The sequence below is a fragment of the Vicia villosa genome, linkage group LG6 (genome assembly GCF_029867415.1).
Source record: "Vicia villosa cultivar HV-30 ecotype Madison, WI linkage group LG6, Vvil1.0, whole genome shotgun sequence".
NCBI lineage: Eukaryota > Viridiplantae > Streptophyta > Magnoliopsida > Fabales > Fabaceae > Vicia > Vicia villosa.
Window position 1 is genome coordinate 65,271,306 of NC_081185.1, and position 14,151 is coordinate 65,285,456.

General features: G+C 32.9%; 1 protein-coding gene across 1 annotated transcript; it reads right to left on the minus strand.

Moving 5' to 3' along the window:
* Positions 1–1,279: 1,279 nt before the first annotated feature.
* Positions 1,280–12,050, minus strand: LOC131609204 (uncharacterized). The gene is made up of 10 exons (XM_058880859.1): positions 11,908–12,050; positions 11,681–11,789; positions 10,220–10,319; positions 9,589–9,732; positions 8,041–8,099; positions 4,391–4,458; positions 4,257–4,308; positions 2,762–2,935; positions 2,005–2,604; positions 1,280–1,769 (listed from the first exon to the last, which is right to left on the minus strand). The coding sequence occupies exons 1-10, from the start codon at positions 11,913–11,915 to the stop codon at positions 1,554–1,556; spliced, it is 1,530 nt and encodes a 509-aa protein (XP_058736842.1). The 5' UTR covers positions 11,916–12,050; the 3' UTR covers positions 1,280–1,553.
* Positions 12,051–14,151: the final 2,101 nt, after the last annotated feature.

The following is a 14,151-nucleotide window of genomic DNA, read 5'->3' on the forward strand; positions in this document are numbered from 1 at the left end:
GTAGTTAACCCAAAATTCATCGGCGTCCGGGTGTCCAGATGTCTCCAAGTTTTTTCATACAATTCCTCCAAATAAGAAAACTTGGCAAGTGCATCCCTGGTGCTTCTACACTGCTGAAAGACATCATCATGTTCAGCTCCCAACAATGTTACCATCATATCAATGGTCACAGTCTTGCTGATCTTAGAATGATTAAGAAACCTTCCTCTGATGAGAAGGTGTAGGAGGCATGCTACATCATCTAGTGTAGTAGTCATCTCACCAATAGGGAGGAAGAAAGACAACGTCTTACTATGCCATCTCTTAGCAAATGTAGTCTGCATGCCACTAATGATGTTTGTGTACCCGGATGCCCAAAGACATGCAAACCCGGAGACATCCGGGTACACAAAAGGAAGTTTGTGTACCCATAATCTCCAAACACGAACACTAACCTGTTTGAACTATGTAATGCATTAAAACTAACCTATTTGAGCTAATACATAAATCAAAAATCAAACTAAGATAAATGAGAAACTTACTCAAAAATGTGTTGGTGAGAGATTAAAGTGCTCTGATGTTGAACGCGGTAGATTGAAGGAATTGGGAATGGTAAGAAACAAGTAAATGTAGTTTCAAAACTTGATCTTGAATGGGAACGTGAAATGGGTATATTGAGGTAGAGAGAAAATGTATTTTTTGAAAATGAAGAATGAGAAGAGGGAAGGGTTCTAACGCGAGCTTTAAATATGTCCACCTAATTCGGAGATACATCTCCAAACTTTTTTTTTTATTTAAAAAAGGTATATCTTCGAACATATCCTTAAAATAACTTCGGTTGTACATCTCCAAATTTTATTGAGGAAAAAAAAAATTTTAGTGCGTCCGAAAATACATCTCTAAAAACATGAGGTGTTTTGAAAATTTCGTGCAGGTGTGCTACGGTTTTCAACCAATCTCAAGAAAGAAAACTTAAAATTGATGGTAGTTTCAAGATAAAATTGAATATTTACTCGATGACAATTAACCATACTTCAAATATAAAACTTAAAACAAACAAAGTAACAATGATACAGAAGCGAAATAGTTTATACTTCATCCTCTAAACATAAAATCTCATAGAATAAATCACAAGAACTGAAAAATTTGTTCTTTTTATAATTTCATAGAATCATAAGCACCTTTTTAGTGGGTAATCAGTATGTAATTTTGCAAATGTTATTTGTGTCTTGAAGTCTGCCTTAAACCTAATGAACCACCGGAGTCTATCTCACCTAAAAAATTTAATCAAAAACTATAATAGAGAGAACACTATTTTACTATCATACTATTGTCAAATGTATTGATCCAGTAACTTTCATCGTAAATATATAGCTTACCACAGTAGACTTAGCAAGATGCAAGACTGACCAACTTCCACCCATTGATGCATAAAAACTTTACAAGGATAAAACTTCGGTGTTGCTGAACCTTTGGCCAAAACTTATTTTGATAAATGCATAACAACAGAATTGGCCATGTGTCAAATGCTGTTAAGCAATTACTTTAAATTCAAATCAACTACATTTTTATGTTCAGAAGAAAATGGGCAATTTATTTTCCCCTGAAGCATAAGAAATTATTCTTCTCTTGAGTGGTGATATATGGTTTGCTCCATTGAAGGCTGCAGCTCGTAGAAAATTAAAAGGCCCAAAATCAATAGAATAAGCTTTTTGAAAGCCGTCGAGTAACGCCATCATCGCAATGTTCGCTGGTTTCCTATCGGCTTCGTACTTCTTTAACAAATTTACCTGCAGACCAACATTAAGAGAGTTTATGCAAACAGTTTATGACATTGTCCATAAGTTCTTAAACATACCTTATAAAACATCCTATGATTTATATGAAGATATTTCAACTTTTTCGTATCTTATGTTATAGAAATAACTTATACATAGTCATTAGTAATTTATATTAAGTTGTTTATCCAAACAGGGTTTTAAATCTTGTGAACAACATGAAATAAACATCAAAGACATAACATACCTCTCCAATATCAGATCCCAAAGCAATACCCTCTGCAATAACTTTTGAAAGAGAAAATGCATCACCAAAACCTAAATTAACTCCTTGACCGGCAAGGGGATGGATAGTGTGGGCTGCATCTCCTATTAGAACAACGCGTTTTGATGCATAGGAATTGGCATGCCGTAAAGACAAGGGAAACACCATCCTTTCAGATGCCAATCTTATAGCTTTTGGAGGAATTTCAAAGGATTCATTAGCTGATAAAGTTGCATCCATTTTAAGCCAAGAAAACATATCTCGAGTTCCTAATGAGCTTGCCGTCGGATGAGGTCCATATCCATCATCAAGAGCAGAATTCACATCCTTCAAAAACATTTCCTCGGTGATAGATTTGCGATCTTTTGACTCTGTTGGACTCATGGTCCAAACAATGTTGCTAAAATTATCACCCATCGGTAAAAGTGCAATTGGGCCGTTAGGTAGAAAACGTTGCCACGCACAATGATTAGCAGAAGTATGCTCTACAGTACAGATGATTGCATTCTGAGAGTAATTCCATCCAGTTGTTTTGAATCCTGCTAATTCCCTAACGCGGGATTTTCCTCCATCGGCCCCAACCTTCAGAACAAACATTTATGTGATTAGACTCCAATCGTAGTATACTAAATAATATCGATCATACAGTTGCTAATGGAACTTCAAATATGAATTCATCATCCGCTACTTGTACCACTGCAACGGAAATTACAGAACAGGTAAGTAAACTTTCCCTTACCACCAACTTGGCATATATGCTACTGCCATCACTAAGTTGCAGCTTTGAAGTATGACCTTGAGCAGATGGTGGTTCTTTGGATGGTATACTCTTCTCCACAGTAGACATAGAGTTTGCATTCAAAGTCATTGAAGTTAACCTTGTCGGATAGAATGTTGTCTTGAAATCAGAATCCTGTCAAGAAGTTTGAAATTCTCCATGAAATGTAAGTCGTGCCTTTGAATAAAAAATTCTACTCATTGAAAAATATAATAAGCAAAGTTTTTATCGAGAAACTGTCAAAGCAGACCAAAGATAGAGTAAAATTTAGTGATATAATGGTGCTGACATTAAAACGTAAAAGTGAAACGGTACAATTGCATAAAATTTCTAGAATAGCTAGGGGCAAGACAGTATTGCATCTCCATTATATAATACACTAGTACTAGCAAGCTTATCTTAACACACAGTAACAAAATTAGTGAACGCGCGTGAAAGTATTATGAGACTTCCTAATTAATTGAGTCCATTTTTATCACATGACTAAAATTGGTACTAAATTGCTTAAGAGATAAGTTGGGAGAAGCAAGAATAACCAGTCATTGATAAGAGAATGAACCAAAGGTTGGTAGGTAAGCTCGTATGCCTTGCTCACACTAGGCCAGACAGCATAGTCGATGAGACTTATAAGTTATAAGTCAGTTTATGCTCGCTCGACACACGAGAAAATCACCTTCAAACTACATACTGGATACTGCATTACTTGAAGAAAAGTCTTGAAAAAGGAATTTCGTGCACGAATAAAGAGGCTCTAGCCTTAGAAGCTTACACAGATGTTGACTGTGGTAGAAGATCAACTTCTGGTATTGTACCTTCCTTCAGGGTATTTTAGTGATGTGAAGGGCAATAAACACAATGTGGTGACAAGATCATCAACATAATCAGATTTTGGGGCTATTTCCCAATGACTACGTCAACTACTATAGCTGAAGTCTGAAGATTATACTACATAATAAAGAGTCAAACTGGAGGATTCTATGAAACTCTATTGTACAAGTTAGCTACCAATATTGCTTGAAATCCTATGTGCATTATAGACAGGCGGTCAATAAAGAAAAATAGGAGGAAGGTGTGCATGTCCTGTGTTTCCATCAGGATAACAATTAACCAATGTTTCTAAAAAAAGGCCGAATAGCTTAAGATTTCATGATATTAATCAATGCTGGGAATGGAAGCTTGAGGGGAAGTGTTGAGCTGTAAAAACTTTAGTATACTACAAAAAGATTGGGAAAATCAGTTTTGAAATCTTTTAAATTAGGGGATTTTATTTTGGCAATTTTTTTATCTTCAGAGTTAGAATCCATTTTGCTTCCTTTTTTGCACCTTTTATAACATTATAAAATGTTTGATACTACAAGTTCAAAGTCAATAAAAATAATTCATATTTCTTCTCATGCAGTGTTGTATCACAATCAACCATATACTCCAGATCACAGACTAACAAGGTGAATTATACCTTTACGCATGACAATAAGGCACTATGAAGCACTTTATTCTCCGCTACACACCTGGTTTATCAATTTTTAGCAATTAGTAATGTGATAACCATTTTCAATGAAATTTTCTTAATCACAACATGTCTACACTTACCCTAGAAAGTCTTTATTTACATCTCCTGCATCGTATCTAGCATACCCAAAACCAGTATAATCCCAGACCTGCAGAAAGATACAAAAGAATGCGATTTTGACTAATGGCATAAACAATGTAGTCAGAATAAAAAGGCTTTCTTAGGGCACAAGGAGAGTCTACTACATTGAAGCAAGAAATACAAGAAAAGCACTTATTTAAAAGAACTTTTGTGCTGAAATTGGGGAAATAAATAATATTACAACCAACAAGAACAACCGAACATTTATTCCATCAGATTGAGTTGGCTCTATGGATCAATTGACACCATTGGACTCTATCAAATTTGAGAGCTTGATCACATTTTGAAATATCAATTTTTTTTTTTTGTGAAACATTGTTCTTTTTTTACAAGTTAATCTAAGAATTTTATGTTGGAAGATGTCTTGTTGAAACTTTAGGGTTTAGACTTTTGATAAGGTAAAAGAAATAGATGGCTAAAAGTGGGACTGTAAAAGAAATTTTAAAAGGAATGTGTCATTATACACGATAATTAGGCAAATAGTAATACAATTGGTGCAAACTCGAGCTGAAAAAAAATAACACTAATAAGGGTGACAATAGGTCAAGCTGTTTTCTAGGGGCCTATGACCTAGCGCATATTAGGCCTAGCCTGACTAAGATCTACTTACCAAAGGGGAAAAATATAGCGGAATAGAAACCGCTCCGGGCTGGAATCCACTCTGTCCCTACTATCTGCTATTTACCCTATAGTGTTATGCATCGGTAAGGCTCTTCCCATAGCGGCCGGCCTCCGCTCAGCTCTGCTATAGCGGGATAGCCCCGCAGGCCGCTATTGACCGGTATATGCAGGATCGCAAGTTAGCACGTAAACCGTATGATCTTACGTTCCAATAACATGCTGGCGTGCTGCGATTCAGGTGGGATCGTATGCACCAAACTCGACGAACTCGTATCGGGTCGCATTAAAACTTTAATTTAATTTTTTTTTTAAATAGGAATTTGGAGACATATGTTGTCAGCATATCATTTCTTTCTCTTCTAAAAAAAAACAGCGTATCATTTCTTCTCTTCTAAACAAACGTTAGATTAATACCAACAAAAAAAGTTACAATTACCATCGACTAAAACCCTGTTATTTCACCAGAAAATCTCATTATTATTCGTTCCAAACACTACATACAAGCTCCTCTTTCAAGCTTCCTCATCCCCTGTTTTTCTATTATTTTCATCCCTCTATTTTTCACCTCTTTATATTCTATTTGATGCAAATGATTGAAATAAGTAAGATCCGGCATGGAAGCATGCTCTACCTATTCTGAACACAAGAAGGTGCAAGTGCAACTATTGTGGGGAAGAGTTTAGCGGAGAAGTTTATCGAATCAAACATTATTTGGCCAGAACTAGTAAGGATGTCTAACCTCGCAGAGCTGTTCCAGGTAAAATTAAGAAGGAAATAATGATTGTTGTTGTGCAATTACAAACTTAAATTTGTAAGACATTGAAGAGCCAAATATTGTTGGTGGATTATCCAGCTTCTTTGCAAAGAGTAAAATCTAAGAAGAGATTACAAACACCACAAATATGTTTAAGAAACGTGGAGTAGGAGTGACTTCTCAGGCCACTATAAACAACGTGCGGAAAAAGGAAATGAGAGAGGATGTGTGTTAGACCATTGCTCAATGTATTTACAACAATGCTATTTCACTTAATGAGACTAATAGTGAAGAATGGAATATGATGTTTGAACTTGGTGCTAAACATGATCCAAGATTTAAGCCACACGAGGATAGAGGAAAATATTTGAAAAATTTACATGAAAAACACTTGCATTGCAAACCTTTCAAAGACACTCCACACTCGCATTGCAGACCACCGCAATTCAGGATATGCACTTCCATAAGACCCCGCCATTGTGTTGGTGTTTTGGTTTTAAGTGCGAGCGTGACTTAAATCACAACCAAATTTTCCATCTTTTTCTTTGTAGGTTTCAAGTTGGTAATCAATGTTCAAACGTTTTTCCAAGTCCAACACCATCCTATTAAAACATTCATACATTCCGTCTACAACTTCATTATCAATAACGTATTTAGGAGCATAATGCAAGATAGAGTTACAAAAATCGCCAACAGCATGCAATGGCCAATGCAGTTGTTTATCCCATCTTTCAATAATTTTCCATATCAGTTTAAACCCTAGACCATAATTGAATGGTAGTTCTAAATTCTGGACCGTGTTTAGCAGCAAGTTCAAACATCATATTCCATTCTTCACTATTAGTCGCATTAAATGGAATAGCATTGTTGTAAATACATAGAGCAATAGTCTTACACATATCATCCCTCATTTCCTTTTTCCACATGTTGTTTATAATGGCCTGAGAAGTCACTCCTACTTCACGTTTCTTAAACATATTTGTGGTGTTCACAATCTCTTCTTGGCTTTTTCCCTTTGCAAGGAAGCTAGTTGATCCACCAACATTATTAGGCTCTTCAATGTCATATAAATTTGACTTCTGAATCAACGTAGTTTGTAATTCCACAACAACAATCATTATTTCCTTCTTAACTCCATCCGGAAGCTTTGCAAGGTTTGACATTCTTAGTTGTTTCGGCCAAATGATGTTTGATTCGACAAACTCCTCCGCTAAACTCTTCCCCCACAATAGTTGCACTTCCAACTTCTTGTGTTCGGACTAGGTAAAGCATGTTTCCATGCCAGATCAGACTTATTTGCGAGAACATTTTTTGGAAAAGTTTTGATGGTTATCGCACATATTGATGCACTTCCATTATTTCTACCATCTTTTTCTACTATCGATGTTACCCCAACAAACAACAACAACAAGCCTTTGGGGTCAGCTACATGGATCAACTTTCGCCACAATGTTCTATGCAGGACCATGTTGCTATCCAAATCATTATTCACGAGATTTTTCTTAATAAGTCAGTTATAGTTTTTCTACATCTTCCTCTGCCTCTAGGTGTTTGACTTCTCTCCATCTAATCTACTGTCTTTACCACAGAATCAACATGTCTTCTCTCTACAGATCCAAAGTACCTAAGTCTTTTTCCACCATTTTTTTTACTATAGGTGTTACCCACTCTCTAATATTTTCATTTGTAATCTTATCTCGTCTAGTCTTACCACTCATCCAATGCAACATCTTCATTTCTACTACACTTAGTTTATTTTCGAATTGGTTCTCTACAACCCAACATTTGGTCTCGTACAACATCGTTGGTCTTACTGCTATTTGATTAAATTTTCCATTCAGATTGAGTGGTACTCTCGTATCACATAGAACACATAGCCCTCATCCATTTCATCCACGTATTAACAAGGATAAATAAATTATTAGACTTCATTTTTCAAAATATAGGCCGAGAACCTATTCCCTGATCAAAATCCTAACTATACTCAAATAATTCTGTTGCGGGAAATCGTACAATTGATTTATACTCGTATGATTGTAAATATCTATAATTTTTGCATATAAACTGAGAGAATAGCATTTATGTGTCACAAAACATTCAATTCAATTTCCCTATATTACTCCCAACATCTTTGCACTTCGAGAACTCATCCATCATTGAAAATTTATATAGTTTAAAACTTAATCACTATAATGAATGAGAAAGAAAAAGTACCTGCATTTTTTTAAAATAAGCATGTCTGTTTTGCTCAACATATTTCCAAGCACCGGCATCTGGAAATAGAGCAGGCATCAAGAGGACTTAAAATTCAATTTTAGCAAAACGTCATTATTTTGAAGCAAATACACTAATCAACCAGGGTCTAATTACCGCTTGATATTTTCATTTTATGCCAAGTAAACCAGTAAATGGAAAATACAGGCCATGCAAAAAAAACTGGGCTACTCTTTTGGTCATGAATTATGATAGCTTGATAGTGATATAGACTTGAGAGAAGTGATAGATTGTCCAATGCAGGAGACAGTATTGTGTGAGTGACTTGAATAATCCAAAGTTTAGCGGTAGACAAAGTAGAAATAGTACCAAACCAGAAGTAAGATACACACAGCTAGCATTCTGTATTTTCCATTAAATTTCTTGAGCATAGAAGATTCACATATGGATACAGTTTTGTACAAATAAGACAGGAGGACTGTTATGCACTTAATTTTGATGATGAAGAACAATTCAATTTAGATATCTAGGGAACCAGGAATACAATGCTTAAATTTCTAAATCAAATCAAGATTTGGCACATCTATGATTTGTGTATTAAAGTTCAATGTTTTGTTTCATGGCTAATTTAACTTGACGTTTGATAACTATTTAGATGCATGAGTTATGATTGTAAATGTCACTTTAGTCTTTCATACATATTAGTTGTTTCATTTGTATTTTGCTGTCATTTAGAATTAGATATTATATATAATAATATAAAATATAAAAAAAAAAAATAATAAGCTCTATTTTTCAAAAGAGTAACAGTTATGTTATTTTATGTTCTATTCTCCATGGAAAAACTATTTACAAAATTCTAATAGTGCCTTAATCACTATTAACATGTTCCCTTATTCCTTAAGCAGCTTTCCAAATTTCACTACAAAGATTTGGCAAGGGAAATAATTTTATTGAATCATACTGTTTGTACAAATCTTAGGTGTGTACTTGACCAGTGGAATGCACTCCTACCAACGTGACAGTGTCAATCATGTCATTAACTTCATATGGAAAAGAACAATATTTGTTGTTTCTAGGTGTTTTATTCATTGTAGTTTTAGGAAAGTCACCATTTATGGCATGTAAGAGGATTTGATGGCCATGCCTCTTGAGTTATTTTATAAAAATGTCACTTGAACATCAATTTGAGAGAGCTTATTTTTTAAATGGTTAACGCATTTCAATGAGAGGTTAATGGGCATATAAAGATCGTACAACTCATTAACCATCAACTCAACTTAATTAACAACAATCTCAGGTGTTACACTACATGTAGATTTGAACACTTGAAAACCAAAGTTAGTCACGTTTAAATTCATGGTTAATGAAATTCAGTAGATGATCAATGAGTTGCAACACTTAATATACTAGCTATTAACCAAATCCAACAATTTATTGACCATGTGTGAGAACTGGGTTAACCATTTAGAAAAATTGCAAAAGAAGAGAGAATTTGAAACTAACCCCACAACGATAGTAAAAAAACAAACCTTAAAAACTGGATACCTTGGAGAAATGATATAGAAGCAGGAGTCACTGTACTGACTCTAGGATCAGGAGGGTCTTCTCTGTGGATGCTTAAGCCACTAGCCAGAGCTGGATTGCTGTCAATAATTGCCACACTCAACTGCTTTGTCATTGGCATGCTAGCTGGAAAAAACAAGATGATTGGACAGATTTGTTGCTTTAATAACTTTTTACATTATAAGTAATACTCCTAAGCATCATAATCATAAAGGTTGAATGAATGAACATTGAAACATTTGATTACTTCTAACATGGTTAAAAGTTTAAACCAACTACAAGCTCATTTTGCTTAGCATAATCTTTCAACAATGGGAGAAATGTATCGAAATTGCCATGTCTTTCTCTTAATAATAATGAAACACATTCTCAAATATTTTATGGTTTCGGAATGTGAAACTATTCAATGGTTTGTACACCCAAGAAAGGTGGTAACTAGGTGCAGATTAACAAGGTTAAACTTTGATGACGATGTGATTATTTCAGGATATTAGGCAAATCATACCTAGCTAAAACAATATATTCCAATGACTTATGTAGATGATGGCATGATACAACATATTGCAGTCTAGAAAAAATATGACTCCGAAATACACCCATTGCAAGAAGATACCTAAGAAACAAGCTAAAGACATGCCCACCATGCCTCCTCCAACAATAGCAATATCATATTCTGGAATAACTTCACTAATAATTGGCTTCTTCTCATGCTCCTGCATATTTTCAAGAATGCAAATTATACAGCCATTAAAATAGTATGGAAGAAGAAATGACGATAGACAAGGATTATGAAGAAGCTAACCACCAAGAAACATCACAATAATCCCTTTAACCAATGTTGTATGAAACTAACACACGAAGAACTATAAACCAGAACTCAAAACTACGTCACAAGACTACAATCCCCCACAAACCAATTGAAGGTTTTGTTTTCTTCTATATTTCCCAGTCTTTCTCCCTCAACCCCTATAGTTATAGTTTCACAACAGTATTAATTAATTTAATATAAAACAAAATTTTACTTACTTTAAATCCCATTTTGTTATCTTGGAAAAACTCAATTTTGTATTCTTTAGTAAAAACCAAAATACTAGATACTAGAGCTATTCATAAGAATAATAAAAAACTCAAATCTCAACAAGATTGGCAAACAGTTTTATAAAATTACAACTTGAAAATGACCATCGTCAAGATACTTGTCACGACGCCAAAAAAGTGTCTATAGGACTTGCTGTTCATTATTGTTTCCTAAAATGAACAGAGCGGAATGGAATGGAGCAGAATGAAGATCACATTCTATCATTTGTATTTTAGGACGGAACAAGGTAAGATTTTCATTCTACCCAAATAGGAGGGGAGGAAATATGATGGTAAGTGGTGAAATAGAATGGAATCCATACCACCACATTCAACTCCGCTCCATACAATTTTAACTTATCCAAACAATGTAACAACACTTCATTCCATCTCATACCACTCCATTCCATCCAATTTCATCAATCCAAACATACCCTAACAGTAAAAATAGGGATACATCTTTCAAATAGACCTACAAAGTAGGACTCCTCAATCTTCCAAACAAGAAACTCAAGGAGGCGTGTCATCCAAGTTGCAAATTTCAATCTTTAAGTATATTCCATTTCAAATGGTCAGTTAAGAAAAACAAGAAGCAACCCTAGCGATCAAATTATATCATTAAACTTTACAATTTCTAGAATCTAAACTCTCAAGTTCTTATCATAGTTCTAAATTGCAGTCTACAACCCCAATTTCCACTGCAATATCAATGTTTTACAGGTCACTGAGATATCTGTAAAACCTTGATATTGCAGTCGAAATTGCAGCACCATCGATCGTGTTTCCCACAATTTAGAACCATGGTTCTCATTGCATTCTCCAACTTACTCTGACAAACTCGTTTAAGTCATTTTGAGACAAAATCATATGTCCCCTTTTGAATTTCAATTTCTACACTAAAACCTGTACATCAGTACATTTAATTTTTCATGTAAACCTCCAAAATATAAAAAACAGAAATTAATGATATGAAACCTAGTTATAGTTATTTGCTTACATTGGAAGGTACAAGATCAGTGGAACCAGCAACTTTAACAACCTCAGAACAAAAAAACTTCCTTGGAATTCTCCGTGCACATACATTTGAAACAGTCTTCTTTATCACCCTGTTATATCAAAATTTCCATTTTGAACCCAATAAGAGGGAGAGTGGGTTAATGAATTTGGGGCAAGAAGATGAAGAAGAAGAATGGAAATCGTGAAAAAAGTGGAAGAAGAACATACCTGTTCATTGTGTAAAAAGAGTAAGGATTAAAAATGCAATTGTTGTTGATGATTGATTCCAAACCATGCGAGCTAATGGTGCCTGTGATGTGTTCGTCGAATGTCCTGTGATGTGTTCGCCGAATGTCCGTTTGTTTTATTTTATTTTGATCGAAATCAAATTAATTTCTTTTGTAATTAAAAATTAAAAAATATATTTATAAATTATTTTTTCTACAGGTTAATTTTATTTTTGATAATCAGACTAGTTATTAATCTAATTTGTATTTGTATCTAAGGAAAAATATGTATCTATAAGTATCTTCTATAGAGGGATAAGATACATCATTTTTTTCGTGTCTGATCTAGCGGTGAAATGTTTGGATTCTGAGAGTGTGTTCTGTACAAATTGTTTATTAAAAAATAATAATCATTTTTAAATAAAATACTTTCATATTTATCTTTTAATTATTACTAAAATCTCGAATGAGTTACTTAAATGATAAGTGTTTAATATAACTTCTTATACTAGAACAAACTTAACTTTTTTCTTTGATTTTTTTAATGTATCATATATAGAAACACTTTAGATAGAAACTAACTTAACACATTTTTAAAAATATTCTATCACAATTTTTTTATTTGCACTAAATTCTCCATCTCACGATTTTTTATCATTATTTAATACAATTAAATTTTCATGATTATTGTTTATTTTACATTTGTTTTTACATATATTTTATATCGCATCAAATTATTTTTTTATTTCACGGGTCATTATCAACATAGTAGCTATTTTATTTTAATCAACAATTACTATTAATTGAGAGATAATTTTTATTTTTAAATGTTAATATTTCATTTTTATTATCTCCAACTTATTGTATTTTTTAATATAATTGAATTTATATGATCATTTTTCATTTATAATTAAACCATAGTGATCTATATCATTTTCTTTTAATTGTTGTTGGACCATTATTAAATTACCTGACCCAATTTTGCTATTGTGTTCTTAACCTATCTTAAACATTTTTTTGTGGATCATTGTTTTCTATATAATTATTGTTAAATTTACAATTAAGTAAATTATTTCATATTTTTCATTTATATTTAAAATTTTACATTTGCATTTGTTAAAATTTTATTTTTTTCTCCAACTCACATGTTCTTTTTTATATGGTTCTTTATTACACACAAAATTAGCACATGAATACGATAATAATGTTTAATCTTAAGGGCCACTTTCAATACAATGCCTATTTTATTTTAAATAATAATGACTTTTATTTGAAAACTAAAGTATTTATTTTCAAATTTCAAAACGATTCCTATGGATATTCGGTTTTCAAAGAATTGGGAGTATAACAGAGCAATCAATAAAACTCAAACTTTATTCAAGTAAAACAATTCCTTTTAATTATGCATATTGCTTATAATTCCTTTTATTTATATTATTCATATCAATACAAAAATACTACACCAGAAAAAAAATCACCCGTGCGGAAGCACGGGTCTGTGACTAGTTTATTTTTGATAGAAACTAACTTAACACATTTTTAAAAATATTCTATCACAATTATTTTAAAGAAATGCAACTAGTAGAAGACCCGTGCGTCCGCACGGGTAATTCAAATCTTAAGATGAATAATGTATTACAAACGCATAAAAAGAAGTTTAAAAACTTGAATAAGAAATGTTAAATTAAGATTCATAAAACATAATATAGATGTAATAAAACTATATATAGTAGTTATTTTAAAAAAAGAATAAGTTGGAAATGCAATAGGCAAAAAGTCTTCAAAAGAATTTTGATTGTATATGACATTTTAGATTGAAGTGTACCAAAGAAATCTAAAAAGAATAGAAAAAAAAGAATTAGAAGTTGCCTTTTGAAAAAAAGAAAAATTAATATTGAATGAAAGTGTTATTGAGAAATTAAACATCAAGTAATAGATATATGAAATAGTTCAAAGCAAAAACAATGTTTGGATTATTTAAAGGGTTAAAATTGTAGACAACAATGTATATTTATTGGGATAAACAAATATGAATATAGTGTGAATGAGAAAATACATTTATGATTTTATGGTTAATACTTAGAAGTGTTATAGCTTAAAATAAAAAAAGTATTATGGTGATAGCGACCTGTGAAAGTATCGAGTTTCAGTGATAAAATTCACATAAAAAATGTATTATAGTGGTAGTGACCTGTAAAAATAGTTAATGTTCGAATAAAAATGAATTAATGTCCAAAGAAAAGTA